We start from the raw sequence: 27728 nt of genomic DNA on the forward strand, positions 1-27728 counted from the left end.
ATGTTATTTATGTGAAAATATATTATATCCTCGGCAGTTTACTGATAATTATTTTTTACAATCCAGTGAATTAATCGAAATAAATATATTAATTTATTGCAGCAGAGTTCAGAAACCCTGATTCATGTCTGTACATCATAGTAAATATTTATTGACTGAATCTCCGTGAATTGAGGTGTAAACATGTTTATATATCTTTGATCTCTCTTCATACATTTACAATTTTAGTATTTATTTGTTTAACTCTTTTTAATTCATATATTTTCCAATCTTAATAAAAGTCGTCAAATTGTCTAATTGATGACGACTTGTTTAACTTCTTATTGATGACAACTGATAATGAGGTGATTAACAATGAAATACTATTAAATATTATACAGTGACATAGAATAATAGAGGTAGACAATATATGCAGAGTCAGAGACGGAATGAGTAGAAGCCAAGAAAAACAGCATTATGACTCTTAATGACGTTTTTTGTTCAATCAGGTGATTTTCACTTGAAGACTTTCTGATTGTACTTTATTCTGAAGGTGACATCATCTGTCTTCCTCTTCTATCCACTGACTCTTTGTTTCTGTTCAACTTCAAATATTTCTCTCTCAGGATCATTTGGGCTTTTTATGGATTTGTAGATGTGCACATCTGATGGAGTGAGAGTTTGAAAGGTGTTTTTCAAAATAAACCACATCCTCCTGCAGCCAGAGTAAACAGCTCTATTCCCACAGGAGAATTCAGGGAAATCCTCACACGTCTGAACACAGTTTGAGTTAAGGGTGAATTAGTTTGTGATTCTGCTGAACAGGTTTTATTTCTGACACATCAAAACGTCCACGCTCATGTTTTTGTGGTTTTCAAAACACCGGAAACCATCACACGCATCTGTCTGTTCCACAAACTGGAGGATCTAACTGTGACGTATCCTCCTGTCGCAGGGGAAGCAATTAGTGCAGCCAGGTGAAGCTGCAGGAATGACAGACTAAAGAGGGAAATAAACTAATAACTCACTTGTCTCCCCCTTTTTCCTCATTAGAGACTCATCATCAGTGACTCGCAGCATCGTCATCGTCAACTCACAAACACAAGTAAATAAATAAAGCGTCCATTCATGTATTCTTGTTAACGACAGCGTTTTTTTTATTACAAAAACAGCATACATTTAACAGCTCGCAAAGGGAATGGACAGATGTTAACAAAACCTAGCATCGTCCCTCATTTTGTCATTTTTATTTTAAATTAAAAAAAATGTACAAAAGTGCTTACATGGTGCAAATAATGAGAATTAAAAGTTCTATAAAAGAGAGAAGGGTAAAGGAAAAAACAAAACATGTACATTATGTCCAATTTCTAAAAATGCAGCAGAGCAGGAGAGATGCGGCTTTATTACATAGCGGTAGAAAATAACCAGAAGCTGCTCGGGAACTAGGTAGTTAATCCTCACACAGCGGGGCCGCTGTTGCTGTCTGTAAATCCAACACATCACTGAACATGAGGTTAATAAATATTGCTTAAATAACCCACATGGCTCATGAGTTTCTGTTTAAACTGCTCAATTAGTTTGACTACAAAGTTGCAAAAAAAAAAATCTCTTTTCAAGCCTGACGGCGGCGAAACGCCACCGGCAGTGATCATGTGACATGTTACAGACATCAACACAAAGAATCTCCCATCGTTTAATACAATCACAAAATCCTTGTGAATTTTATCATGGCACTTTTTTCTCATTGAAACCTCTAGGCAACCAGTCAGTCCACAGTACAGATGAGTAAGGATAACAACAATGATTTTGTATTCATAACAGTTTTCTCGTCGGAGCTACATTTGCTGGTGTAAGGCTGCACATGAGTCCAGTCTGAAGACTCCGCCCGCTTTTACTGACCTGAAGTTCCCACCATCAGTAACAAAAGATCCCAGCGACTTCTTTTCTCCCAAAACTGAGGATGTCTTACTCTCCTCTAAGACCTGTCCAGTCCGAGGCGGCCGATCAGTAACTGTTCTCATGACCTGCTAAAATGTAGAGGTTGCTCAGGGCCGTGGGGTTGTCTGTGGGTCGGCTCTCCAGGACCACCACCCTGCAAAGCACACACCAGGAGCAGAGTTAGAGGGTCAGACGGAGGGGTCGTGGTAATCTGAAGAAAACTGAAGGAATCTCCGTAAAAGGAGACGTGTGTTTTTTTGTGAATGTAAAAGTTAAAAAGCTGAAATTCTAAGTTAAAAGAAAAAAAACTGAAGCTCCTGAGAAACATCGTCAGTCCGATACTTTCTAGGAATCGTGACGTCACACTGCCCCACATTTGCATAACGCACGCCGGCTAGCTTGACACGTCCTCGAACAAAACCAGGCAAAGCGAGATCAGAGGCCTACATCTCCTACATGCTCTGAAAACTTTTGACCGATCACAACAGACACATAAATAACATGTTAATTTAAGAAGCACTTTCCCTCTGATTTCAGTCGTTATGCTAAGCTAAGCTAGGCTAATCCTCTCGTGGCTCGCAGACTGGCGTGACGTCGATCTAACGGTTTTCAAAACCACGTCGGAGTTATTTAGATGCTTGAATCATTTGTTCTACCAACAGGCAGCCACTGGTTTGTATTGAAGACAGTTTGGGTGGGTTAAAGGAAAGTTGCTATGATTGAACTTGAGCTTTTCAGGCAGCATCGTGTTAATGGGATCAGTTTGCTCGGAGGGCGGCACGGTTACTGGTTAAACGGCACGTTCAGCGACGGCCGGATGACAGCGGCGGCAGCTACGTCTTCAGATGGCATCGATCTCGTGGCGGTGACAGGTGAGCAGGGAAGCTACAGTCCCTACTGTCTGTTCCATCAGATGAAATTACAGAGGCACGGAGGGACACTCACACCAGACTGGCAGTGCCTGGGCAGCAGTGAATAAATCATGGGAGGGGGAGGGGGAGGGGAGGGCTGGGCAGAGAGAGGCCTCGCTCCATCAGGAGTCAGCATCTGACTGGCGGGAGAGGAACTGAACTGAGCATGCTCTGTACGAGCGTGTGTTAAATCACACTCACTGTGTCAGCTGACATGATTCATCGATAAGCAGAAGAGTTGCTGTCAGTGATGAAGCCGACGTGTTCAGAGTCCATTAATAGTTTGTCACTTTTTCAAACAAACATTTGGTTCCAGTTTTTTAAATGCGAAGACTCACTGTTCCTGTTTTATATAATTGAAAATGTTATATATTTAGGTTTTGGAAATTTTAGATGGATGATCTAAAACAAATTTTTAGTTCATCATTTAATGGTTAACTAAACTTGTTCGATTGATCAATCTATAAAAGTCACACGATCAGAAAAGAAATAGATTAATTTATTATGAAAAGAATTATCATTTGGTTTTGACTGTGACCCTCATGTCCCTGCAGACAGATCTACAGAGACAAGCGTGAAAAACAGCAGGAGTGAGAGGGTGTTGGAGGACGTCATGGGGGCACTCGGCGACAGTGGGTCACAGCGATCAGAGAGTAAAATGCAGGGACACAAATAGGATGAGATGATTAGCTTTATGCAAGATGAACAGGAGATAAAAACATGTCAGTGGGACACAAGCACAGCGAGAGATGTCTCAGCAGCAGGAGGTTGTTTGTTGGTTTCCAGGTAATAGGAAAAACAACAAGACCTGAGGGAGGACGGCCACGTTAGTGTGTGGGTTCGTGGAAATAATCGGGCTGATGATATAACAACAGTGATGGGGTTAAAAATACAAGAAGGGTGAGAAGGTGAAAAGTTCTTAAATGTTTTTCTGTTTTCAAACTTGGCTTCTAATGAGGTTAAATGTTTTTTTAAATCATTTGAGATTCGGGTGGAAGATTCTCCTCCATCCATTGAACCTGATCACTGACGTAGATAAAAAAATATCTCTGTACCAACCTGTCAGATCCGAGGAGACGGAAGACTCTGCTTGGATCAGAAATCTCCTGGGTCACCTACGAATAAAAAAAAAAGACAACACATTTAAGTGAGAATTGCTTTTTATATCTTTAGTGGTGAAGAACGTGTGGTGCTGACCCTAAAAGAACAATGTGAAGTATCAAAATAATCCTGCCGGCTGTAAATCTTCAGCCTGGGTGAATCCAGACACTGCGTTTGTTATTTGTCTTTTCATTTTGACGCTGGGATGAGTGTTTACATTTGGATCACGTCTTGTGACTTCTACAACAAAATGTCAACATGCTTTTTAAACAGACTGAAGGTAACTGAGTGCCGTCTCCAGGGACTCGCGGTGTCACTGTGTACAATCCAGGAGCCTGCCTGCTCCAGTCACAAGATGTAGCCTGACACTTTGCAGGGAAAAAGCCGAGGGCCCCTTCAAAACACACTCCTATGTGTTGTCATGACATGAAAACTTGTCCACAGATGTGAGATAGTCAGCGGCTGACACCTGCTAGGTGTAAGTCCTTGGCCTCCGGGGAGATCTGATCCGCTTAAGTCTAAATGAGAACAAGGTCTCGGGTGTTCAGAGGAGCACCCACCGAGTCAAGCGCGGATCAATAACCCTGCCCTCTTGAATGCCTTCGCTTTTCAGAGGAATCATAACGAGACAAAGGCTGAATTATTTAGTGTCAGTTGCTGTTGTGTGACGGGTTTCATTTATGATTGAGCATAAATGTTGCATGGCTGCTGACATTTCAAAAATCCTTGCTATGGGAGAACCGTGAAGCCGGGCTGCAAACAGACCTCCTTCGTCTGAGCGCAGGACCACGTCTGGCACGGTGAGCTCTCAGAAAGGGAGGCCCGATCGCTGTATCACTTTTCATAAAAACAGAATGCTTCACCTCCCTCTGATCTCTTGAACCTTTATTGTGCGGCTGAGCGCGACTCGTGATCAGGTTAACACGAAGTCTCTTCGTTAAAGCTGGCGTTACCTCGGCCTGACACAAAGCCACGTTGTCTGGCTCCACCTGAGGGCTAGGCTCCTGGGATCTCCAACAGCGTGTCGCCATGCACGTGAACAGGCAGCACTCAGGGTCTTTGTTGTTCAGAGCCAAAGGTGTTTGTTCAGGAGCACAACAAGGCCGCTTGTATTCATGGAGGTGGCGCAAATTGGATTTAGAGCTTCTACTCCGGTTGTCACTGTTAACGTTAATTCAGCTGAACCAAACTTTCAAATCCAAGCAGACAGATGCTTTTGAACACAATATGACTGTAATAATTTTACCTCATTGGACTTGAAACTCTTTCCCTGCATGCCGTGTTTCCAGAAGGCCAGGACACTGTCCTGAAGGCACACTGTTAAAACAGAGAGATCATGTTTTACTGCATAAGGAAGACAAACTGAAAGTAAGCAGTGCGAACTGACTCCAGCTTGATCCAGACGAACAAAACATTTTGCGTTCTTCTATCTCTTTACACAGATCCTAAGCGACATTAAGATTTATCTGAACGCTTACCAACAGATCCAATGCAAAAATCAAAGCTGAGCTCAGATGCCAGCTTCTTGTTAGACTTCAGTCTGCCCTGGAGATTAACAATCTTCAAATTTTCTGCAAAACAAAAGAAGTAAAGTCTGTTATAATGAACAAATGAGTGTCTAGTGTGTTTTACAGGTATAAACGGGTAAAAAGAGATTGTACATACGGTCCAAACACACCAACACTGTGTCTCTCTCCAGCTGGGTGACATGGATGGCATCCACCTGCTGATAAGCTGTGGAAAGGAAAAGTATTAGTGAGAAATCAGGTTCTCTAGTTTCCCAGGAAATGTATTATTCGTAGTGTATTTCAGTAGCAGCACAGTATTTAAAACCTCAGTGGGTGAGCTTGAACAGAAAACCACGGTTATATATCGTATGCATCAAAAAAGAACGATGCATTTCACAAAGTATCAACCGCAAAGACGCTGGATTGGTCTAAAGTATTAAAGTTCCTATAATCAATAATCACTTGTGCAAAATCTACATTTATAAAGTATATTTCCTTACTTGCTCCCATCTCTGTGAACCAGGAGGAGCAGGAGTTGAGGTTGATGGTCTCAAAGCGGACCACCTGACCCGGCTCTGTGCCCTGGCTAATGGCCACACACACCAGCGGATACTCCTGCTCCGGCACCACCAGCATCTCAAACACCTTCAGTGGGCTGGGCAGAGGGAAGTCAAAATGCTGTGGCAGGAAGGAAAACAGAGGTTAGAGCGAGTACAGGTGCAAGGAGCTACATGGTTTTAGTGGTGTTGAGCTTTGAAAAACTGACTGACCCTGATGAGCATAAACTTCTGCAGGGGCTCATACCACTGCAACAGGACAATCCCAGACTGCAGCGCTCCACACAGGTACTTGTGGCCTGTGTACGGGTTTCTCACTGTGGAAGAGACAAAACAATGAGTGCAGCTGGACTGAACTGTGCACAAAGAGCCAGACCATTATGGATTTTGGGTGTCGGATGCCAACTGATGTAAGTAAAAGATTTACAGATAAAGATTTGTCAGCCGATGTATATAATTCCCTCCACCATGGTTTCATTGACATTTGTTTGTTTATCTGTTATCAGCATTACACAAAAGCCGATCTCCACTAAACTTGGTGGAAGGATGCAGTGAGTCAGGGAAGAACCCATTACATTTCCTTGTGGAACCAGGAATTTATTTTCACTGCCTTTAACGTTGCATGTTTTCCCAGGGAATGATGCATGGATCTTGAAAAAAAAAATGCAACTTCATTTATAGAACTTAAATTAAATTATCGGCTAACTGATGAGTCCTTCAGGCTCGTCATGTAGGTCCTATGACAGCTTCCATCAGGAGTGCAAGGTTAAACTGACTGCAGCAACTCTAATTAATGAAAAATCTGAAAAACTGAATCTAATAAAAAACCTCTCTCTCATTAATGTTTAATAAAGTCTAAAAGGTTTACAGAACACATGATAATAAAGAAATGTTTCTCTTGTGTCGACACTTTTAAATGATGTAAGGGTCAGTAAATAAGTGGTGGGAGGTAAAGGCCACTTACCAATGCAACACTTGTGACAGCCCTTTGTGTCTGGGATCTTGGTTGTCAAGGCAAATCTCCTGAAGAGAGAAAACAGTCAGGTTGTTGTCACCACATTCTAAAAAGTGCTGATGACGTCTATAATTAGGGAAGTTGGCCGGTGCTTCTCCTTGTTCTCTCCCACCACAGAAATTCGTCATGATGGTGGACAGTGAAGCACAAAAAGACTTCACAGCGTGAGCGTAGCAACATGCTTGAAGCTAGAGAAGCAGAGTCTTATCACAAAAGCGACAGGAATGTTGCTGAAAAGCGTGGTCACAGAATTAGATAAATGAGACAGAGTTGAGAAAAATAAAACCTGATGATCTCACCTGGGTAAAATTTTGTCTGGGAAGCGATGAGTCTGGAACTGAGCAGCGAGGCCAGGCTTCTTCAGTTGCTCGAACAGCCCGATGAGATTGTGGGAATACAGCTGGAAGGTTTTCCCTAGAGCAGGACACAGTAGATTCAATAAACAGCTTCGTGAGTTTAAAACAGTGAGCAGTGAGTTAGTTTTAAAAGCCAAGAGATCACACATACTCTTCTTAAATATGACAAACAGACGTCATAAACATTTTAAAGATAATTTTCTCAACATATCCTGTATCCCACGAAGCAGCTTTCACATGTAGAAAGGTTAGATGTGAACAGAGGTAAAAAAAAAAAAAAGTATCATGATGATGTGAAGCATTATTACCTTCTGATGAAGCCAGTTAGTAGAATATCAAATCAAGCCAGGTGAGAGGAGGATGGACAGTGGCCAAGGGAAGAGAAGAAGAGAACAGAGGCTTAGTATACCAAGGGGCAAACTGCAGAAGGTAAAACCGAAAGTAGACCTCACACTTTGTAACCCCATCCTCAACTGTTCAACCGAGAAAAGGTTTGAGTTCTGTTGCTGTTTTGTTCGACAACCAACAAAAAGACGGTTTGGTTTCGATGATTTAAGGTTTCTGACAACAAATAGCACCGTTCTTGCTTTTGAAGGTAGGAAACATTGTGACCTCATGATCAGTACATGAGTGTTTCTTCATTAGAGGAACAGGCTGTAAGGTCAGACGTGTCAGTCATGAGTCACAGTATTTCTGACAGCAAAAAAAAAAAAAAAACGTTATTTCGGGGCTGCAGATCCGGAGTGGCCGTGTTGCCTTCAGGGGCAGCCAGATAACACAGGACAAAGGAGCGGCAGGCTATGATAGTGGCCAGTGAAGCAGGCGGCTGTTAAAAGGTCCATCACTTACCAGATAAAGACATCAGGATGTTGTTGATAACATACAGCCATGTACACTTCCTCGGGAAGAGCTGAATGGATAAAAGAAATATGACAATCACTCACAGCTATAGTTTTCAGCTCTCAATGTCAGGGAGTGACATTAATTAGACAATTGTACGCTTGCTGAACCTCCTTTTGAGTGTCTAATAATAGCTTAGCAACCATAACAAAGCACAGCGGGTCTGTCAAGCTTCAGATCTATCCACATGTTGGAGAAGCAAACATGGGGCTCTAATGAGAGGGATAAAGAAGAATACCTTTAAGATTGGGACACATGACATAGCCGACATTCATGCTTAACGTACTATGCTAGTTATCAGTAAACAGCCTGCACTTGAGTATTCTTTTAAACACGATCAGATTGGCTGTTGCCTCCGTTGCAACATGTTGTACACTGTGCAAGCGACGCGACGAACCACAATGCAGTTCAGCAATGCATGACCTGATCCCATTCAGAGTAAATGAGCGTTTCAGATTTTTATTTGTTGTTACCTGCTCCATCGTAGCTTCATGAAGCTCATTCAGATTCAGCGTATAGATTCCATCCTCTGTCCCAAAGATTAGGTACTGATCTGGAAGAAAAAACAAAGTATTGGCTTTAATAAAACATGTTAATTACGTGTGTTTGTGTGTGGTGTTTATGGACTGAAGCTGTACCTTTGGTGTCTGGATGAATCCATGAGGTGGCACAGTTGATCTTCAGCGGACATCCATCAAACACTTTAGAGAAACAGGCTCCCATCTGCATTGAAAAGCAAAACAGGCCGTTTCTGGATCAGTGAAGCGCGACAACGTCAGCCAAGGTTTAATAAGCTGGAGCTGAGCAGAGGCGACCACAAAGCTGAAAGCTCTGTGGACCCCAAATATCTGAAGAATGTACAGCAGCATTTCAGACAACAGATGAATAACAGTGCCCATGAATCCACGTCAGGAGTGAAGAGTTAAGACTTTGAGGGACAGTGCAGATGATTCACTTACCAGTACTTTAGGAGTGGGTGGCAGGCCGTTGATCGCTGGTTTCTGAAGAGGAGCAGAGGAAACGTAAAAAAACATGATGGTGTAGATGCAGAACAGATAAAGCAACAACGATTTGAAATGTCGCTGCCTGATTTAGTCTCAGCCTCAACAAGGATCCAGAACAATGTGGACTGTTATTTTGTGTGTGTTCTGTCAAAGTCAATTAAATGTTGAACTGGACTAGAAGCCAAAGGTCTCTCTTTAACAATCCTGGTTTGGATCTTACAAAGGAAAAACATATTTGAGGTTTCAGCGCAAGATCAGCCAGCTTGGTTGGAGACTCTCCACTTCTAAAATATAGGTTCTGAGACCATAGATGAACTTTTCATCTTAAAACCCAATGAAAATAAAAGTGAGAAGTGTGGCGGTCCTGACAGAAATCCACAATGTAACACAATATATTTGCGAAAGGTCTTTAAACTCACAGGGAATTCTTTTTTCTCTTTCCATTGCTGCTGGTTGGGTGGTTGCTTGGGACTGCCTCCATTCACGCTGCCGTCCGAGTCATTATCTGTCATGAGAGAGCAGGAGGACGGAAAATGTGATTTCTACAAAACTATTAATCATACTGTCACACACAGAATCTATGTCCAAGATCACATACATTTACATGAGGCTTTCTTACCTTGACATTCAGATTTAATGAGAGCTTGTAAAAATAAAGTAAGTGCTCATTGAGAAACCGGCTTGATTTAAGAATGACAGCAGACACCAGTGGAAGACGTACAAACAGGTTACTTCACATAACTATGGATGCACTCACTGTGAGTTAGAAAAGAGAAGCCGAGACTCACCAGGATCGGAGGCATGAGACAGGATCCCAGGGCTGCTGACACTGACAGAGAGGAAATCTGGAGACGAGTGCTCCACCTTGTTTCCCTGCTCAGGTGTGCTCTGTCTGCGAGGCGCCGGACTCGGTCCATTCTCTGAGTTAAAGAACCTCCGCACCGTCAGAGACCCCTCCTCGTTGAGGCCAATCTCCTCTGACGAACTGTTTAGTCGGGGCTGTAAATAAGGGACAGGGTGAAAATACTGTGTGATAGAAAGTGCAGCATATTTAGCACTGGATGAATGTGTGTGGAGGGGTGAACGTGGAATATATATTCACAGATAAATGTTAAATTTAATAGTCATCACCTTTGGGGGCAGAGGAGGAGGAAGTCCTGGCTTGAGAGTTGACCTGAAATAGAGGTGTGTTTTCAGAAATAACTACTAAAGGAATATGTGTGTGTTTATGACGACATATTCAATCTATTACTGTCACTCACAGCTCTACTTCTTCAAATGCGTCTTCAAGATGCGCCATGTGTCCACTGCAGGAAACAAACAAAGGAATCAGTGTTGAAAACAAGACCAATCAAAACTCAGGAGGGCGGATGTAAATGGAGCAAATGTAAAATCCCTCCTTGGACATAAAGCATGAGTCTAAGGAGAAAAGTGGAGGTGGTATTTGGGATCCATTTTGCTCTGGAAACCACAAAAACATAAATTTCTGAAGCTGTTTTAAAGGTTTTGTTTGTCTTAGTACAAAACTTCCAAACAGGTCGATTGTCACTTTCTATATTTACTTTGAAATTGGCTTAAAATAAAACAGGGACCAAAACCAAGGACTGCAGACAACTTTCAGAAAGTTAAATAAAAGCTGTCACGTTCATCAGTAATCCATTAAATTAGCTTTAAAGCTTAGTGACACAACCAAGTTCACTGAAAGGTGATGTAAGTATTGAGAAACCTTTGCTTTAAAATGACAGTGGCCATAATATTGCAGCCCTGTGTGTTTGTTAAGTGTTGAATCTTCACAAACAAGAGATTTTATTTGAATTCTACAAGCTTAGTATTTCCGGTCTATTTCTACATCACACTTTCCTACCGACCTCAGACTCGTGTGTGCAGCAGTGTGTGCAGTTTGGATCAACAGTAACGATCACAAATGGTAAACTGAGTGTTGTCAGGGAGGGTGATTTGAGAGGATGGCGCTAAAGCTCACTGCAAACATGGTGATGACCAAGCGAGGGGTAGGGTGGATGGCTTACAGCACTACAACACACGCAGTGTTAGTGTTACCGTTGGAACAATTCATCCTCAACGCTTTTGAGAAGGCTCCTTGGAGGGACAAGACGAGAGAGAGAAGACCGACAGCCGAATGAGGACAGAGAGAAGTGGAGGGAGAAAAAAACAGTCAAAGCACATGGACAAGTGAGCAAGAGCTTAAAGGTCACGGTGACATTTTAAAGTGCAGGTGTGGGAGAGTTAGTTCATGCACGGACACAGGTTAGCTCCACTGAGTGAGCAGGTTAATGTGAGAGACAGTGAGGAGCGTCCATGGGAAAATGTATTTTCAATCAGTGGATATTAGATTACAGAAGATAGAGGCAGACTATGTGAAGACTAACAGGCCTCAGGGGTCCTTCTTTTTCTCTTAAACTAGACTCAACAATATCCATTAGTGAGAATCCTTGAAATATGTGTTTTTAAAGAAGTGGAATAAACACAGACATAAAAACATGAGCCTTGCATTTGTTTTTACTTTCTAGAGAAATCCCCAGAGAAGCATCCATCAGATAAATAAGCCAGGTGAGGAGGGCAAGTGAGGGTAAGTGAGAGAGAGAGCGAGAGAGAGAGCGAGAGCAGGGGGTAAATAGGAGCAGTTCCCATGACAACAGTTTCCATGGATTACCTGGTTGTTATTCCTCCCTCTGCAAAGAGACTCCAGGGCAAAGGGAAGTCATTATCTTTACTCACATCCTGTGGAAAGGCACACATGCACAAAAATAGAATTTTAAAATATCTGCAATCTTTAATTTAGGGGTATATATTTATTTCTTTTTGGACAAATCGCAAAAACCTGACTAATGACAAACATAAACAGAAAGTCCTACTTTTATACTAGAATTGATTTAACTGAAAGTGATTATCACCATTTCAGAGTGAGCCTCCGTTTCCTTCCAGAGCGGTGGCTCAAACTGGAGCTTGTCGACTGTGAATGACAAAAATTGTGGTCAGTCTTGTTTGTTTAGTTTTTTTTTTTTTTGTTTTTTTTACACACATCTTTGGCACTAGAGGGCATCAGTACCCAACACTTCAAGACACACAAAGCCTTTGGGAGTAGTACCAGGAACCTTGGAAAACACTTATATAAAATCCTGTGTAAGAATTAAGCAAAAGCAGATCAATGGGTTCCACTGCAACACACATGTCAAAACACCACAAGGACTCTTCATTGATTTATTGAGCTGCTACATGAATGTTTGGTCTGCAGCCTGAAGACGAGTCAATCACCAAAGACAAACACAGATTACAAGTGACACTGACCAGGTCTGAAATATTAGTAAAAAAGAAAAAGAATTACAAATAAGTAACGGAGCAGATTCCTCTTAGTTTATGTTTGAGGTCAGATTCTGTCAAACAGTCAAACCCATAGGGAGACGGGGGTAGTGTCCAGTGTAAACATGACGTGATCCTGCTGCAGCCATGTGAGAGCGGCGGAAGAAATCAACCGACCTGCTGATAAACTCTCCCACATAATCAGCTTCTCATTAACAAAGAAACATTTTATTCAAGAATTCCGACTCTTTTTTTTTCTGGTGGGGGATTTCAGCTTGAAGTATGTTGAAACTGTGGCACAGATAACAGCGAACGGGTGAGTCACAGACAGAATTATGAAGCCAACCCTCAGCAAAACATTGGAGAAGATGAGGAATTGCTTCAAGCCCAACGAAGCTTCCTTGTTAGGATCTTATTAGTCATCTACGATGCAATTTTACTGCAAACAAACAGTCTGACAAGAACTAAGGCCATGTTAAGACCTGGTATTAACGTCCATTCTGAGTTTACAGATGTCTGTGTGCTTATCAGTGCGTGTGTCTGTGTATCAGCATTAAGACAGAGGGAGAAATACAGCAAGCAGTGTCAGGAGGAGCTAAATGACTCACCTCTGAATGTGGTTTGAGCGATCAGATAAGGACACACGCATTTGGGTGCTTTCACACTTTGACCAAGGTCCTGTACGGGTTCAGTTCCCACATTTTATAACGTAAGTTGGGTCCTGTTCTTTTACCGTGGGTCCCAGGTCTGTATCACACGATGTAATAACCGAGTAGACGTGAGAAGACCTGGCCCCAGCCATGTCTGACAGCACTGATAAAAGCTTGTGCGTGTTTCTCAGTTCTGCACGTTCCAGGTCAAGTTTGAATAGAACAATTTTTGGGTCTTTACTGGTTCCGGCACAAATTTCTGAACCCATGAGGAACTCTAGTCCACACCTGTGCTTAGCGCTGACAACTTGTGATCAGATCACGCCGGGCGGATGTAAATACCAGGTCTGAATGGGGTCTATGATGTCACAATGACCAAGTTATTCAACCTTATGCAAGCTAAAGCCACAGTAAGTAGCTAACACATGCACAGGGACTCACCTTATTAGTACCACTCAAGTCTCAAACACTTAGTTCTGTTTCTGCTACATTTCTCAGGAAGTCGTAAGAGGGGGCTGGGGATTCATACAAACACACACTGTCTCACTACACTGTCACTAACCTTCATCCCCCCTGTGTTCCCCAGTGAAGCTAGGACTTGAGCATGGCCCTCCTTGGCGTGTCCCATTGTTTGCTTCATGTAGGAGGGAAAGTCAGACGTAATTGTGAGAAATAAAGATGAAACCACACAGGAAGTACATCTGGTACAAACGATCGCAGCACAAACAGGCACAGAACACAATGAAGCCCAGTACGTGTAACTACAAAATATGAACAATAAGGACGCAGCTCACCACTGGACTCTTACTATATGGACCTGACATGATGACGACATGGCTTCCAAACAACAGCTGAAGACAACACAAACACACAACTTCCCTGAAGGGTTTGCAATTATTGATTATAAATTTGAAGCTGCATCCTCTGCCAAATTCAGAACCAACAACAGGAAAACCAATTCCTCAAGAAACCTCAAGTGACCCTTCAGACAAGCTATTTCACATTATTTATTTAGTAAAAGATGAGGGACGGTTACTTGCTACTGTAAAATAACATGCTACACAGAGACATCACGATGTCTACTACATCCACTTTCTCTTCCGTGAATCCCCGGGCTATTTTCATACACACTACCACATGCTGTGTTCTGGACAAGTGCCAGTCAGTGCAGCAGGATTAGTGGAATGACCCTCAGACAAGCCGCCGGACCTATGTCAAGCTCAACAGCTAGGGTGACTGACCAGCGACAGGACGGATTCATGAGAGTGGGGGTTGGTGGTGATCTTTGTGTTCACTTACAGTCGATCTCTGAGCGCGTCCTCTCAGCTCTGGCTTGTTTATTGGTGGAGCGGATGGTGTGTCTGACGGCAGAGAGGGGCTGAAACAAAGAGTGAAAATAGGGAAGTAGGTTTTAACGGCAGGAGCAGCACTTTGAAAGACAAGTGTTATCAAATAATTAACAATGACGCAGTACAGCCTTGAGTCATCTGGCACAAATCTGGCTTTTAGCTTACTAAATAATCTGCAGAAACTATTACAGAAACTTGCACGCCAAGAGAAATGCTGATCTGAGAGCTAGTTTCTGTGCTGTGTCTTGTGCATTGTCACATTATTATGCATCCCAGAGGCTGTTTGTTTGCAACAAGCTCAATTGCTTTCAGTCAATAGCCTTTGGGGCGTTTTTCATTCATCGTGGCCAAGACAGTGCTACTGCTGTCAGGGTGAGAAAAGCACAATGGTCTCTTAAAAGGCAATGGTGCCACCTCCTTGGCTGCCACACACATGTCGTGTAGAGTCCCGTTGGAATAATAATATAGAAGGAGAAAATCAGGGAGAAGGGAAATACACTTGAGCAAAGCTCGCTTTACTTTTTGTATTTATATCCGTCAGTGTCAGCTTATTTTTAACCATTTTAGTCTGTGACTATGACAATAAAATTGACAACATTTAGAAATGGACATTTCCAGATCATTCTTGATGTGTATGTACACTTTAAATTTCCCTCTCACTTTCCTGGAGTTATTGTGAAGTATGTGTGATGGAATTACCTCAAGGTCATCATCGTCCACCTCACTGTAATGCTGATGGTTGTCTGGGTTGTTCATCTTATCAAGGAGGTCGACAGCCAGCCTCCTTGTCAGACCTGTCTGTCCCACATACACATGCTGCAAGAAACAGGACAGGATTATCACAAGCCGATAAATAACTTGGTAATTCTCAGTATCAGCAGTCGTACTTCCCTGACAAACATGACAAACACTGTTCATGACAATAGAAAATTATATTTTCAGGAACGGCTGATCTGTATTTAGAGTTTGAATGACACCTAAAAATGAAAAACAGGTAGCGACTGAACTTCTTCCTCTGAAATAAGCTGAAGCTCTTCAGTAACAATATAACTAAAAAGCTTCGATAAATACCAAGTAATGAAGTTATAAATTAAATGACTAAACTTTGAGCGACAGTTCAAGGCTGGTGTCTGAACGTATGCCAAACTGCTGGAATCTGGGCCAAACCACACAGAAGCACATTGAGCCAAACCGAGACTCTGCTAGATTTAGTGAGAATGAAAACTTCCATTTGTGCGTCAGGCTTTTAGGATTTACGAATGGTAATAGATCAACAAGCAAAATACACAGAATTTTAGCAGCAACTAAAAGAATAATCTACTTAAAAGAAATGAACACACAGCCGAGAGTTATCTAACATTTTCTATTTTGAAGGTTCAGCTCCAAAACTGCAAAACAATTAGTTTTGAACATTTCAACGTCTACCATTGAAGACTATAATAAACATTACCGATAGAAGTTTTTCTGCTGTGGGCCTCTTCTTCGGGTTCTTTGTCAGAGAAACTTTGACAAAGTTATGGAAGGCAGTGGACCTGGGGGAGATAGTTTTGTTTAAATCCCGTGCTCATCACTGCCAATCTTCTAAAGCCACATTAAAGTCTGGAACCCTCACCATTTGTTTTTGTCTTTTAGTTTGGGCGGCTGGAAGCTACTCTTTGACATCAAAAATAAGGCCCTGTGGAAGACAAAGAAACTCATCACTTGTGGTTTAAACAGAATGAAAGCTGGAAATATACATATATATTTTTAGGGGACAAAAAAGTTGAAGAATGGAAATGCCTGAGACTTCTTCTAAAAATAAACAGTATTTTGAACTTAACAGGATGAGCATTCAAGTAATCAAAAGACGTGATGAACCATTAGAGGAATACAAACGCAGGAAACAGCCTAAGAATCATTTGAGGAAGCTCTGACTGATCACTTTTGAGGAAAGTAAAACACACCTCATCGGGTGGAGGTCGAACATCGGGGGCTGCAGCTCAGCCAGCTCTATGGACGTTATGCCAACTGCCCAGATATCACAGAGCTGGTTGTAGCCACCGTTCTTCTCCACCGCTGCTACTTCTGGAGCCATCCTGGATAAATTCAGGTAAAGATGAAAGATTGTTGAAGGAGGCCGCCTTGGAGTAAAAGTACCTGACTCTATTCAGTAAAGCCTGTTAAAGGCCGACACATTCTATGAGGGTGACACACTCACCAGTAAGGTGTTCCAATGAAGGACTTTCTTTTGGCAATGGTGGCTGTTATTTTGGCTGCAACTCCAAAGTCAGCTGCAACAAGGATAGATGGCATTTAACATTATGTAATCCACAATCCACTTGAGAATCCAGATGAAACTGCGAACTTACCTAACTTCACATCTCCGTTGTCTGTTAGAAGTATGTTGGCACCCTGTTAAAAAGTCCAATAAATACATTTTTAATTTTTAATTCGGAGAAAATGCATGGTCTAAAATTCTCATCTGGGCCGGTGTGTTGCAAAACTGGTATTGAGATGTTTCAGTACTGGGATCTCTGACTGATCTGTAAAGTTACACCAGCACCAAAGCTTTTTGACCGACACACTGACAGTGTTTTTGCTGGTTGTGACTGACAGACTCTCTGGTGGCATCCTGCGGTGAGAGTAGAGGAAACAGGAAGTGCTTGCTCTGTAGAGCTGACTAAAGATAATAGATCCAGCCCTGACCTTCTGTGATAGATGACAAGGCCGAGGCTCCAGCTTGCGTGCATGCACCAAGTGTGATCAGCTCAACCTCAAAACTGCAGCAAGTAACACCATCACTCACACACTTCCTGTGACTCCAGTTTACACATCTGCCAATGCTGCTAAAGCAGACGTCTCTCCTCTGGACTGTTGAAGAGCAACTGAATTGTCAGTCTCACATGTCTCCCACTCATTTATTGATTTCCGTCTTTCTCTCAAATGTTTTGACGTTTATAATTAGTTTGTATGTGCTGGTATGAGGCAAAGTGTGTTTGGCACAATATAGAGGCCATGTCATTTAAGGTTAAAGCAAAACAAAATAGAAAAAAATAAAATACCTTGATGTCACGGTGCATCTTGCCCTTGCTGTGCAGATATCCTAAACCCTGTAAACAAAAAAAATACCTTCAGTGTAAATTAAAGTGAAAATTAAAAACTTTGAAATGCTCAATAATGGAAAGTAGAATTACCTGTAAGGTCTCTCTGCAGACATATGCTATCTGGAGCTCCGACAGAGGTCCTGTAACTGCAACAGGCAAGCAAGAGATTGATTTGAAATGTGGACAGTATTAGAAACCATGTACAACTTCATCTTAAAATTAAATCTCACCATGATAAATGTCCTGGAGTGATCCTCCACCGCAGTACTCCATACATATCCAAAGCTTTTCTCGACTGAAGAAAGCAACAAGAGTAATGTGTTTAAAATTACCACGTATATTTAACCAAACATGTTATTAAAAGAACGAGTGGGGAGAACAATCATGTCAACCCTCAGAGATGAATCTAAAGATAAGATTGTTGTAACTATGTGGAAATTGCTGCCAATAGAGAGGTGTGACCCTTGTGAGGTGAAGCTACTCTTCACTGCCCCAGGTTCTTAGTCTCAACTGTGCTACTTTTCACAACTTTTAGCCGGATGAGGAAATTATCTTTGGTCGGGAAACATGTCTGAACGGAAACTCAAGCTTCCCCGAACATAAACTGGTGGTTCTTCTCATAGAATAAAACTAGATTTATATTAATTAATGCACGGTGGGCTGCTCATTAAGGTTTTACAGTAGCCATTTGTTCTCTATTTGGCCAGACTATATAAGACATACCCGCTGGGATAAGACATGCATTTCTCTGGAAAAACAGCCACATGAAACAGATCAGAGGCTCATATTCCAGTTAAACCTGCTGGAAGTCTGAGGCAGTGGTGGGCAGAGCAGCCCGATTTCCTCTTAGGTACCAGCCACAAAACACAGGCTCCGTTAAAACACGAGAGCTGCATCCTGGCACTGCAGGGCCTCGTCGGCACCGGGACACTGAGTCATACTTTCACACACAGGTGTGACTAAGTAATTAAATACATCATGTGAGTTTCAGGCGGCGGCTCATTAAATCCTTCAGACACTAACGTATGACTTCCATAAATATAATATCATGAACTTACAGCAAGGGAAGAGAAAAAGAGTTAGATTATAAATGACAAAGCAGGATTATTTTCGAGCTGGCTCTTACCAGAGGTAGCTACCAAAGTAGGCCACAATGTTGCGGTGCATGCATTCCTTCACCATGAAGATTTCCTGCTGTACGATGGAAAAGTCATCCCCTGGAAACAGAGGGAAATTACCAATGAGAAAATTTATTTTTTTCATTTTCTGTACAGAGAATTGTTTCAATATTTTCCATTAAGAAATAAACACCTCACAAAAGGACTGCAGGCATGAGACAAACTGGGTTATGATTGATTTACAAAATCTACACAACAAAAAGGGATTTTTTTGACGCAAGAACAAACTTTGAATTTTAAATATATTGCAAAAAAAACAAAAAAAACAAAAGCATTTTATATTATACCCCCCCATACACCAATCATGTGGCAGATTTTTTATTTAGTTGAGCCATGAAGCTGTAGGAAATCATTGAAACTACAAAATAAGTTTTAAATACTATTACAGAACTACTTCCGAAACAAGACACAGTTATATGACACTAAAACTGCTAATTGCTTTATTTGTGTGGTTGAACATGTCGATATTTCATCTCTATATAAATACAGCAGATCACAGACCAGCTATTAACAACAGAAAAGAACACTTCGTACTTTTAAAAGTTTTATGTGCTGTAGGCACATATCCAGGCTGCTTTCCAGCTCGGCAAAGCAGTCTAACACATCCGACCAGTAGGTAGTGAGAAGACAAAAATATGTAAGCCCAGCTGCTCCCAATTGTACAGAGACACGTCCCTGGAATACATTAACAGGAGGTTAAGATCTACCAGAGTCTGCCAGCTTCAGTGCTCTATCAACAGGCTGTCATCACAGGCAACAGTCCAGATGAAGCAAATGTAATGGATAAAATCCTTCTCCGCCAAAAATATTGATATCAACAGCAGGCTGCACGTTGATTGCTGTGGAAATGACTATCAACAAAGCAATTTACGATACAAGTGTCAATACTGCTCACTGATGCATCTTGCAAACAAGGCTCTTGTAGTGAAATAATGTTTAACAAAAAATTTAATCTAAAACCGATCATGGCAAAAAGAAATACCGTATCCTTCTACAGTCTGTTGCTCCAGACGACAAACCAGAATGCCAGTACACAATTGATACTGGGAACGTTTGGAGGCAAACATGACAAATGAAGATTCCTCCCGGGCCACAGAAGCTCTTTTTTAAGTACACCGTGTTTTTTACCCAATGAGGCAATTGCGGTAGTCTGTCAGTGAGAGGTTAGTCTCTGTCACGTGAGAGAGCCTGAATTCAAGTCTGGTTGAAATGCCAACACGTGCAACAAAGATCCAGCTGATAAACAACAAACCAGAACATTTCCATGAGATTTTAATTAACCAGCTTCTAACTTAGAGGCAACATATTAAACTCATATCATAATTTCATTGAGTGTTATTACTTGAAAAGATTAACAGGCTCTAATGTGTTTCCACAGCTTGAGGAACAAGTGGTTTCTATGGCAGACCTTCTACACATAAACAAAAAAGCTATATAAGACATTAGAGGAACTCATATGTGTCCTTTAACTATTGAGTAACATAAGAAGCCTTGAGTAATGTAATCAGATATCAGACCGAATCGAAAATAACAATGTACCAGCATCGCTAGTGACTATGTCAAAACATAAGCGATCACATCTCTTTTCAATGGGTTCATCGATAAGTTTAGAGAATAGTATGTCAGAGGCTGTTGTGAGGTATATTGTTATTACTCAGTTTGAGTCTTCCACAAGTGGTTTTCTAGAAATTTGCCATAATAAGGATGTAATGAATGTCTTAGTCTTACACAAGCCAGCTCTTTGCAGCTTAAATACATGAGTCCAATGATGACGAATGTAAGTAAGTATTTCCAGTCTTCATCAGAGTGTTCGCCACAGTACAAAATACTACAAGTAAGTGGTACTTAGGAGGAACTCATTAATTTGGTTACGATTACATATAACTGTGTCTGTAATTACAGTGTTATTCATTCTAGATTCAACTGCTGTTGATCACAGTCATTTTCAAATGTATCTGTTGACAGAGAGCAAATGGCACAAGAAGCCACAAAAATTTGAGCAGCTGCAATTTAAGTGACATGCTTCATCCAAAAAATAAAAACTAGTCCTCCCACAATCTTCTCGTCTTGGTGCGTTGAGCTTGTAGCCACTTCCTCTCACACTGAGCGCTTCCCTCTGCTCGCTGAATACACACAACTTTCAAGTTTCAATTCAGTGTGTAGAAAGTAAGAAAATGTTAAGTCTTGACCAACGTCATGCCGAGACGAGTTCATAGATGCTGTGCGAGTCAGTTTAGCCATTAAATTACACCTTTGAATGAATGAAGTTAATCTTTATACTGAAATAATCTTGAATGAAGTAAACCATTTTGAAACTTTTTAACATCTTCTGTTCTGATGTTCCAGCTTGTGGAAAATAAATCCAACAGTGTGCAGAGTTGAGGGACTGGATTGTTCCACGCCCAAATGGCTTGTAGCTGAACTTCTTGTGGAAACTGCCGGCAAGCTGGTGCCAACTTTTCAGTGAGGACCCCCCCTCCACCAATAAAAATAAAATGTATCTGACACAATTAGAAAAAAGTATTATTAGAAGAGTTGTTTTTTTAAAGAAAAAAGTGGCTACTTCAAGTTTCCCTCAATGGTCAGTGAGTGTAGACTGACACTAATTTGATCTTCACTGGTCATTTCACCTCCCAGTGATCAGATAAGCAGCTCAGCTCCCCACGGTCCCTGCAGGCAGAGGGCTTCACCACTCCTTTCTCTCTTTCTGTCCCTTTGCCTCATACCAGCGTCACTCCTCCCGGTCAAACCAGTTTGATTCGACAGTCCGCCCAAAGCTGTTTACCTCTAGCACAGAAAGGAGTGACTTGCAAAAGCGGGGGCAGGAGAAAAGTGAATCCTGCTTAAACAACATGGCCTGGCCTGTTTTCATCTCAAATAAGGACAAAGCAAATATGAAGAGTGCAAATACGAAGGGAGTGAACATGAACCTGTTTATGTGTCAGAAATCCTGAACAGGGTTATACTGTAACTTATGTTCATGTGCAGAAACATGAGATGAATCCATCTTCCCTATTAAACTTCAAAACTTTGAGTTTTAAAAACCTCACGGACATGAGGAGGATCTTTATAAATCTTCTTCTCTATCATTTAAAACAAACACCCACACTACAAGATATAATGGCTCATCACACACTACATGATATTATTAAGATTATTGCTCCACCAGCCGCTGTGCACGACCCAACATCTCTCATGAGGCCTCAAGAGGAAGCACATGTAAGAATGGTTTGCTAAATGTATCTGGATGAGAAAATAGTCAACATTGGTTATCTATTCTTCAGCTGAGATTCTAATTGTTACTTATAATATCTGTCAACACTACAACGCTAGCTGACGTTAGCCTCAGAATGTTTTCCGTTGCGTGGCAGCACCATCAGCTGCTCCGGTCTCTCAGTCTCCCTCATTGGCTGCTGTGGTTACGCTCAGAAAGTGCTGAGGGTGATTACCCTGATTTAAAATCCTAACTATCAAACATGCTTGATAATTATCTGGGGTAATGATGATTCTGCGGACAGCTCGAAGTTTACAAACGGCTCTGTAACACCTCACGTAACCAGATAATCTGGGCCGAACATCGGAACTCACCAAGGTTGAGGACCGCTGAATCTCTGAGCGGCCGTATCAGATTTAAATCAGCCCAGAATCCATGTAGTCTGCGCCAATCTGATTTTCAACTTGACTTAAACCTTAACTTTACATCCTTTTTATTACTTTCCTACTCTTAGTTATATTTTACCTATATTTAGCAAGAAAACTGCAATAAAAACGTCTCCCTTCTTAAGTCTTCTTTCCATCTTCTATCTCAGCTAAGCTTCTTGATCTTCTGCTTTTACACACGCACACACTCTAATCCCCCGTGCTCCTATACACCAGCAGAATATGCTCAAGTCTCCTATAGTCTGATCAGGACGGGGGTGAAAATGTATTTCAGACACATCATCTGAAGGTTACTGATGAAACACAGACACCTGAGGAAAACAGCATGTGCAAATTATGGACAATAATATACCATTAATCCCACATCCTCTCGCTAGCAGCCTTTCACTGTAACACAGTGACACGATGATTGAAAGAGAAAACAAACACAAGTGAATCTCTTCCTTCACCGACAAGTAATCAGCTGAGCTCTGTCTGGTTACCGCCGGCGGAACAAAGTCCTCTTCGTAATCCCACTAATCTGGATCGCACTAACTCTGTCACTAGGTCACCACCAGCACAGACCCCAGAGCTGGGCACCGTCCGAAATGTCCTCCTTCCTCCACTTCTTCGTGTTCACAATGTCATCTCACAATGTTCCCTCGATAGAAGCGGTGACGATGATTTTTATTTTTAAAATGACCCACTTATTGCAGACTTTGCTCCAAATTCAATATGCAGTGGAGGACACCGGCTGTACTGAAAGATTTAGGTCATTTCACATGAAATGTGGTTTGTCAACACATTCATATTTGCAGTCGTGTTTATTGGCACCGTACAACAATATTTTTCAGAGAGCACTTTTTTATGCATTCCGTTCAAAACCCTGGAAAATAACAGACTCATTTTCCAGACCTGATTTTTTTTTTTTTTTAGCTCTGACGAAAAAAAATGAAACCAGGATTTTTTTTATCTTCACTATGAAACAGATAATAAAATGATCATATTTACCCTGTTCCAACTTTATGATCTTCACAGCAGCAAGCTCTCCTGTTTTTATGTTTCGAGCCTGAAAGACACAAACAGCACAACAGTCAGCGAGGCCACAAATATCACAAACTTTTGACTGTTATTTCTTTAAACAAAACTTGTTCATCTGTTATTAAAAATGCAAAACTTTGAATTACACAGCAGAAACAATCACCTAGAAGAAAATGAATGGTCAACAATTCAGTGGTGCAGCCTAATTAACTGTAACTGAGAGTAGGTGCTTCAGTCATTTATCGAGGAATATTTGAAATATTTGTCCGTTCATAAATGAGTTTGTTGCTCTTCTCTCAGAGCAGATGCATTAAGACTGTGATAAAAAAATACATTTGAGGTCAAGTGAGTAATTGTAAACCTCAAGTGAAAATATTCAACTGTGGTGAATGTCATCACCGCCATCAGAAAAAACCACATTCTTACATCTGTCATATTTTCCCACTGGTTCCAGCAAAATCAAATCAAAAATCAAAGGCCTCTTAAACAAACATCCTCTGCCGAGGTCATTAGGTCAAATCTTGGTCAGTGTTAGTCAGCAGGAGTCTGGACAGCGTCTATCAGCAAACCTTGAATCGGGATTTTTTTTTTTTTAGACTTAGTTAGGTTTGCTCATTTTCATTATTCTTAACATTTCTTCAGTATATTTGTACAATACCATGTTAACGGTGTAATATTTCATCATGTCAACATCTGAATGTATAGATTTACATTTTTAAGAAGCATCCTGTGAGAAATTTCTATCTCCAAGTAGGTTTCACTGACTTTCTAAATCCAGGTCAAGATGGGATGCTCCCTAATCCGTGGGACTGAAGTGATATGACAAGCAGCTAAATCAACCGTAAACCATAAAACCCTCCAGTATGGCCGCCTGCTTTCAACACTGGGAACGAGCTAGTGATTCACACATATCAGCAGAAACCAACACAGAGCTTAAACTTGTTCTGCAGCTGATACCGAACGTGTATTTGCTCAACAGCACATGACAGAAAAAACAATGTACAAACAAAACCACCAGTCTGCAAAATAGGACAGTTATTGTGCTGTGTACTTACTATGTTGTGACATGTACGTTCAGCGATGAGAGTTCAAAAATGACTATTTCCAGCTGTGGAGGTCTATCTTTAAGTAATGACCAGATTCTTGCTAACAACCTGAGTCAAGCTTCCTGAATTGGCTCAAGCCAACCTGAGACCCGAACCCCCAAAAAGAGGAAGTTTAAAGCTGACGGTTCAAATAAGGAGATAAGGCAGCTTTAACAACCTCAGACAACTCTGACTGAAAGGAGGAGAAGGCTGTCATGTAACAGACGAGATCCGACACAAGATCTATCACCGTGTCAGACTCTGGGAAAACCAGCTATGTCTGACGTCTACGTTGACCTACGCTAGCTGCAGTGAGGACTGGGACACGATAAATCACAATAAGGAAGAAAACGTGTCTTTACACCCAACTTTTAACAACTTCAACAATCAAGGTTGAGTCAGTTGTGAAGTAATAAAAAACAACTGTAGGATTCTTTCTTTCCTTACTTGACAGGATCTGAAGCAGAGGACATATTAAAACAACATTCACCAAAAATACGGACCTTTCTTAGATATTTTTAGTGACTTCTCCTTCCACAAGGACAAAGACAAAACTTGTCCAAAAAAATTTGTCTGATAAAAGTGATTAGAAGAGTGAGATTTTAACACATAATGTGAGGTAATTTTTTTAATGTTCTACCAAAAATACAGCTTATACAGCGCATTATAGAAATAATCTAGACTGAGAGTCGAGAGCAAAGCACTCTAATGACGATAAATGATTAATTATCTTCAGTAATAACACAGAGAGAGTGAATATATATATAATAAACATAATCGGAAGCAAGGAAACATTAAAATTCAAATGTGCACAGCAGAGCAAGGGAGGACTTTTCCCAATATGAGGAGTTTCCACTGTCAGTGCGGCGCAGAACACGCCCATAGTGAAACGCGTGTTTAGACAGGGGTCTGATCATATTTCAGCGCGCTGCGGCCCTCAGCCTGCGAGCTCTCGGAGAATACCAGGCGCAGCATTCCACCGGTGGCCTGTCTGGGGGTGGGGGCTGACCAGAGAGGCTTTGTATGGAGAGGGACCTCGACAGGCTGACTTAACTATCACACACTGGGTCAGATGGGTCATCGGTTTGTGTGTGGCAGACGGATAAACAAGAGAATTCTCCAGCCAAACACGGCTCATAACATCCAATGAGAGGTGGGACAAGTCTGGATAAAATGTTAAAACGTTTCTGTACGGACTTCAGGAAAGACTGATTTTATTTTATGAAGTCTGATCACATTTCAGTGCAGGATCACGGCGCTTGCTTCTCTACGGCATATTCCAATGACGGATTTACAGTAATTCCAGTTTCCTTCATTACATAAAGTATTTACACTTCTTTCTTTGCAAAGTCTGAAAGGTTTAGTTGTAGTGTGTATGTGGTACCACTTCACCCTGAGCAGACAAACAAGCTCAGGAAATTGCTTCAGTTAACCTTTAAGCATCACAACCAGGAAAACAACTTCTAGGTACATCACAATATTACCTAACTCTCAAACAACCGAAGGAATATGTCTTTGCTTTTCATTACTTATTAAGTAATAGTTAGTTTATTGAGAGTAACTGACTGATACTATTCTGATAATCAATTAAATGTCAAGATTATTTTCAGCAATAAAGCCAAACCTTCACTGACTCCAGCTTCTAAACTAGTTTTTTCTTTGACAGTAAACTGAATATATTTGGGTACTGTCACATAAGTTGTTTAAAATACGCAATAGAAGGGGTTGTGATTTCAGTATTCTGACATTTTGAAGACTAATGCAGCAGGATCCCCATCCATTGGTTCATCTCAGAATGTGGTATCAGCCAGCAGGAGTATTTTAGTGGCTGAAGAAGACGACAGGAATGTGTGCAGACATGGTCCCTGATTCTACAGCTCCTGTCAAATGTGTTCACCACATGTTTTCACGACCCATGAGACAAACAACAATCTGCTTTCGATCAGGACCATAAGGCTGGATCTCATGCGATGGAAAGCCAAGTCATCTCCAGCCGTAATGACAGGCTGTGGGAACCAGTCAGTCCACTGTACCTTGTACACGTCTCCATATGTGCCACTTCCCACCCTCTGGATGAGCTCGAAGTCGTGCTGGGGGTTCCTCCTCTGGATCTCCCCGCTGGGCCGGGGGTAGCTATCCATGGCGGCTTGTAACCCAACGATCCCTTTACATTTAGTTGGCTCGATCCAATCAGAGGCTGGTTTGGATCGAAGCGAGGGTCCTGGACAGAAGTTTACTCAGATGGTCCTCCTCCAAGCTCCGGGTCCTGGTGGAGAGACACACAAGGGGGAGTTTCAGTTGAACCCCGTGAAGAAAGTGCAAATATGGGTTTGATTAAAAGGTGACACGTGTTCGTTTAAGTTTTAAAACTGCTTCTGTAAAGTGGACACTCTTCCCCCCCCCGGACCATAACATCTGTCACACGAACAACTGCGGTGTTGGATTTCACTTCACCCAACCTCTGAGTGAAGTTGGTTAGGCCTCAGGCTGAAACATGAAAACTAGTTCAAACTAAACTCAAACAAAGTCAGCTCGGGACCAACAACAACACGGACCCCGCTGGTTCCAGCAAATAGCCACATCCAGCTCGGACGATAGCTCTGGATGTGTGCGCCGAGTTCACGGGGGCTTAGCGTCAACTCGGCTAATGCTAACTGGCTAAGTTAGCCGCTCCGCTGGCCGTAACTCACCTGTAACAGTCCAGGTGAGGCGCTGGCGCATTTTTAAAATCCTCCACCGGGGGTTGTGTTATTCCGTTAACGGGGCAATGGCGTCGAATGAGCCGCACAAGTTCCGAGAAGCGGGGCCCCTTTGTTACCGAGGAAACTTCAGCCGCTCCGACTCCTGCGCTTCAAGTCCTCGCAGCAACAACAACGACGACGACAGCTGAGAGTCGAGCCGCCGACATGTCATCTCCTCCCGGTGTGTGTGTGGGGGGGGAGGGGGGTGGGTGGCGGTTTCACAAGAAGAGCCCCGGTCCCGGTCCCGGTCCGGTCCGCGTGTGAAGTGTGAAGTGCGAAGCGACCGCTGCGTAAACGACGTGATGAATCGGGTGTTTGGCGTAAGTGAGGAGAAAAGCAACAGTCTGCCGCGGATCCCTGCGCAGCTGCCTTCAC

General features: G+C 41.9%; 1 protein-coding gene across 8 annotated transcripts; it reads right to left on the bottom strand.

The window, feature by feature from the left end:
- Positions 1-1112: 1112 nt before the first annotated feature.
- map4k5 (mitogen-activated protein kinase kinase kinase kinase 5) lies at positions 1113-27728 on the bottom strand. Of its 8 annotated transcripts, XM_069535255.1 has the most exons (36): positions 27303-27679; positions 26646-26878; positions 23498-23555; positions 18796-18886; positions 17900-17964; positions 17760-17815; positions 17628-17675; positions 16935-16977; positions 16784-16856; positions 16530-16661; positions 16199-16261; positions 16037-16118; positions 15286-15402; positions 14537-14615; positions 13800-13871; positions 12182-12240; positions 11941-12008; positions 11328-11366; positions 10532-10576; positions 10401-10443; positions 10058-10268; positions 9889-9912; positions 9689-9774; positions 9225-9266; positions 8904-8988; positions 8739-8818; positions 8215-8275; positions 7309-7423; positions 6959-7017; positions 6208-6311; positions 5938-6115; positions 5595-5663; positions 5408-5500; positions 5176-5246; positions 3888-3943; positions 1113-2071 (listed from the first exon to the last, which is right to left on the bottom strand). In XM_069535255.1, exons 2-36 carry the CDS (start codon positions 26751-26753, stop codon positions 1984-1986), a joined length of 2763 nt encoding a protein of 920 aa, XP_069391356.1. In that variant the 5' UTR covers positions 26754-26878; positions 27303-27679; the 3' UTR covers positions 1113-1983. The 8 variants fall into 8 exon arrangements, with proteins under 8 accessions (XP_069391356.1, XP_069391359.1, XP_069391358.1 ...); XM_069535258.1 differs by lacking the exon at positions 13800-13871; XM_069535257.1 differs by lacking the exon at positions 11328-11366.

This window comes from Paralichthys olivaceus, chromosome 12, assembly GCF_024713975.1.
Source record: "Paralichthys olivaceus isolate ysfri-2021 chromosome 12, ASM2471397v2, whole genome shotgun sequence".
In the NCBI taxonomy this organism is placed as follows: Eukaryota; Metazoa; Chordata; class Actinopteri; order Pleuronectiformes; family Paralichthyidae; genus Paralichthys; species Paralichthys olivaceus.

Excerpts from the sequence above, each read along its gene's own strand:
- map4k5 (XM_069535255.1), bottom strand. The coding sequence starts at position 26,753 with ATGGATAGCTACCCCCGGCCCAGCGGGGAGATCCAGAGGAGGAACCCC. Across the intron at positions 16,662-16,783 it reads TTCATTGGAACACCTTACTG|GATGGCTCCAGAAGTAGCAG; the intron begins GTGAGTGTGTCA and ends GAATTTATCCAG. Across the intron at positions 5,501-5,594 it reads AGTGTTGGTGTGTTTGGACC|AAAATTTGAAGATTGTTAAT; the intron begins GTATGTACAATC and ends TTTGTTTTGCAG.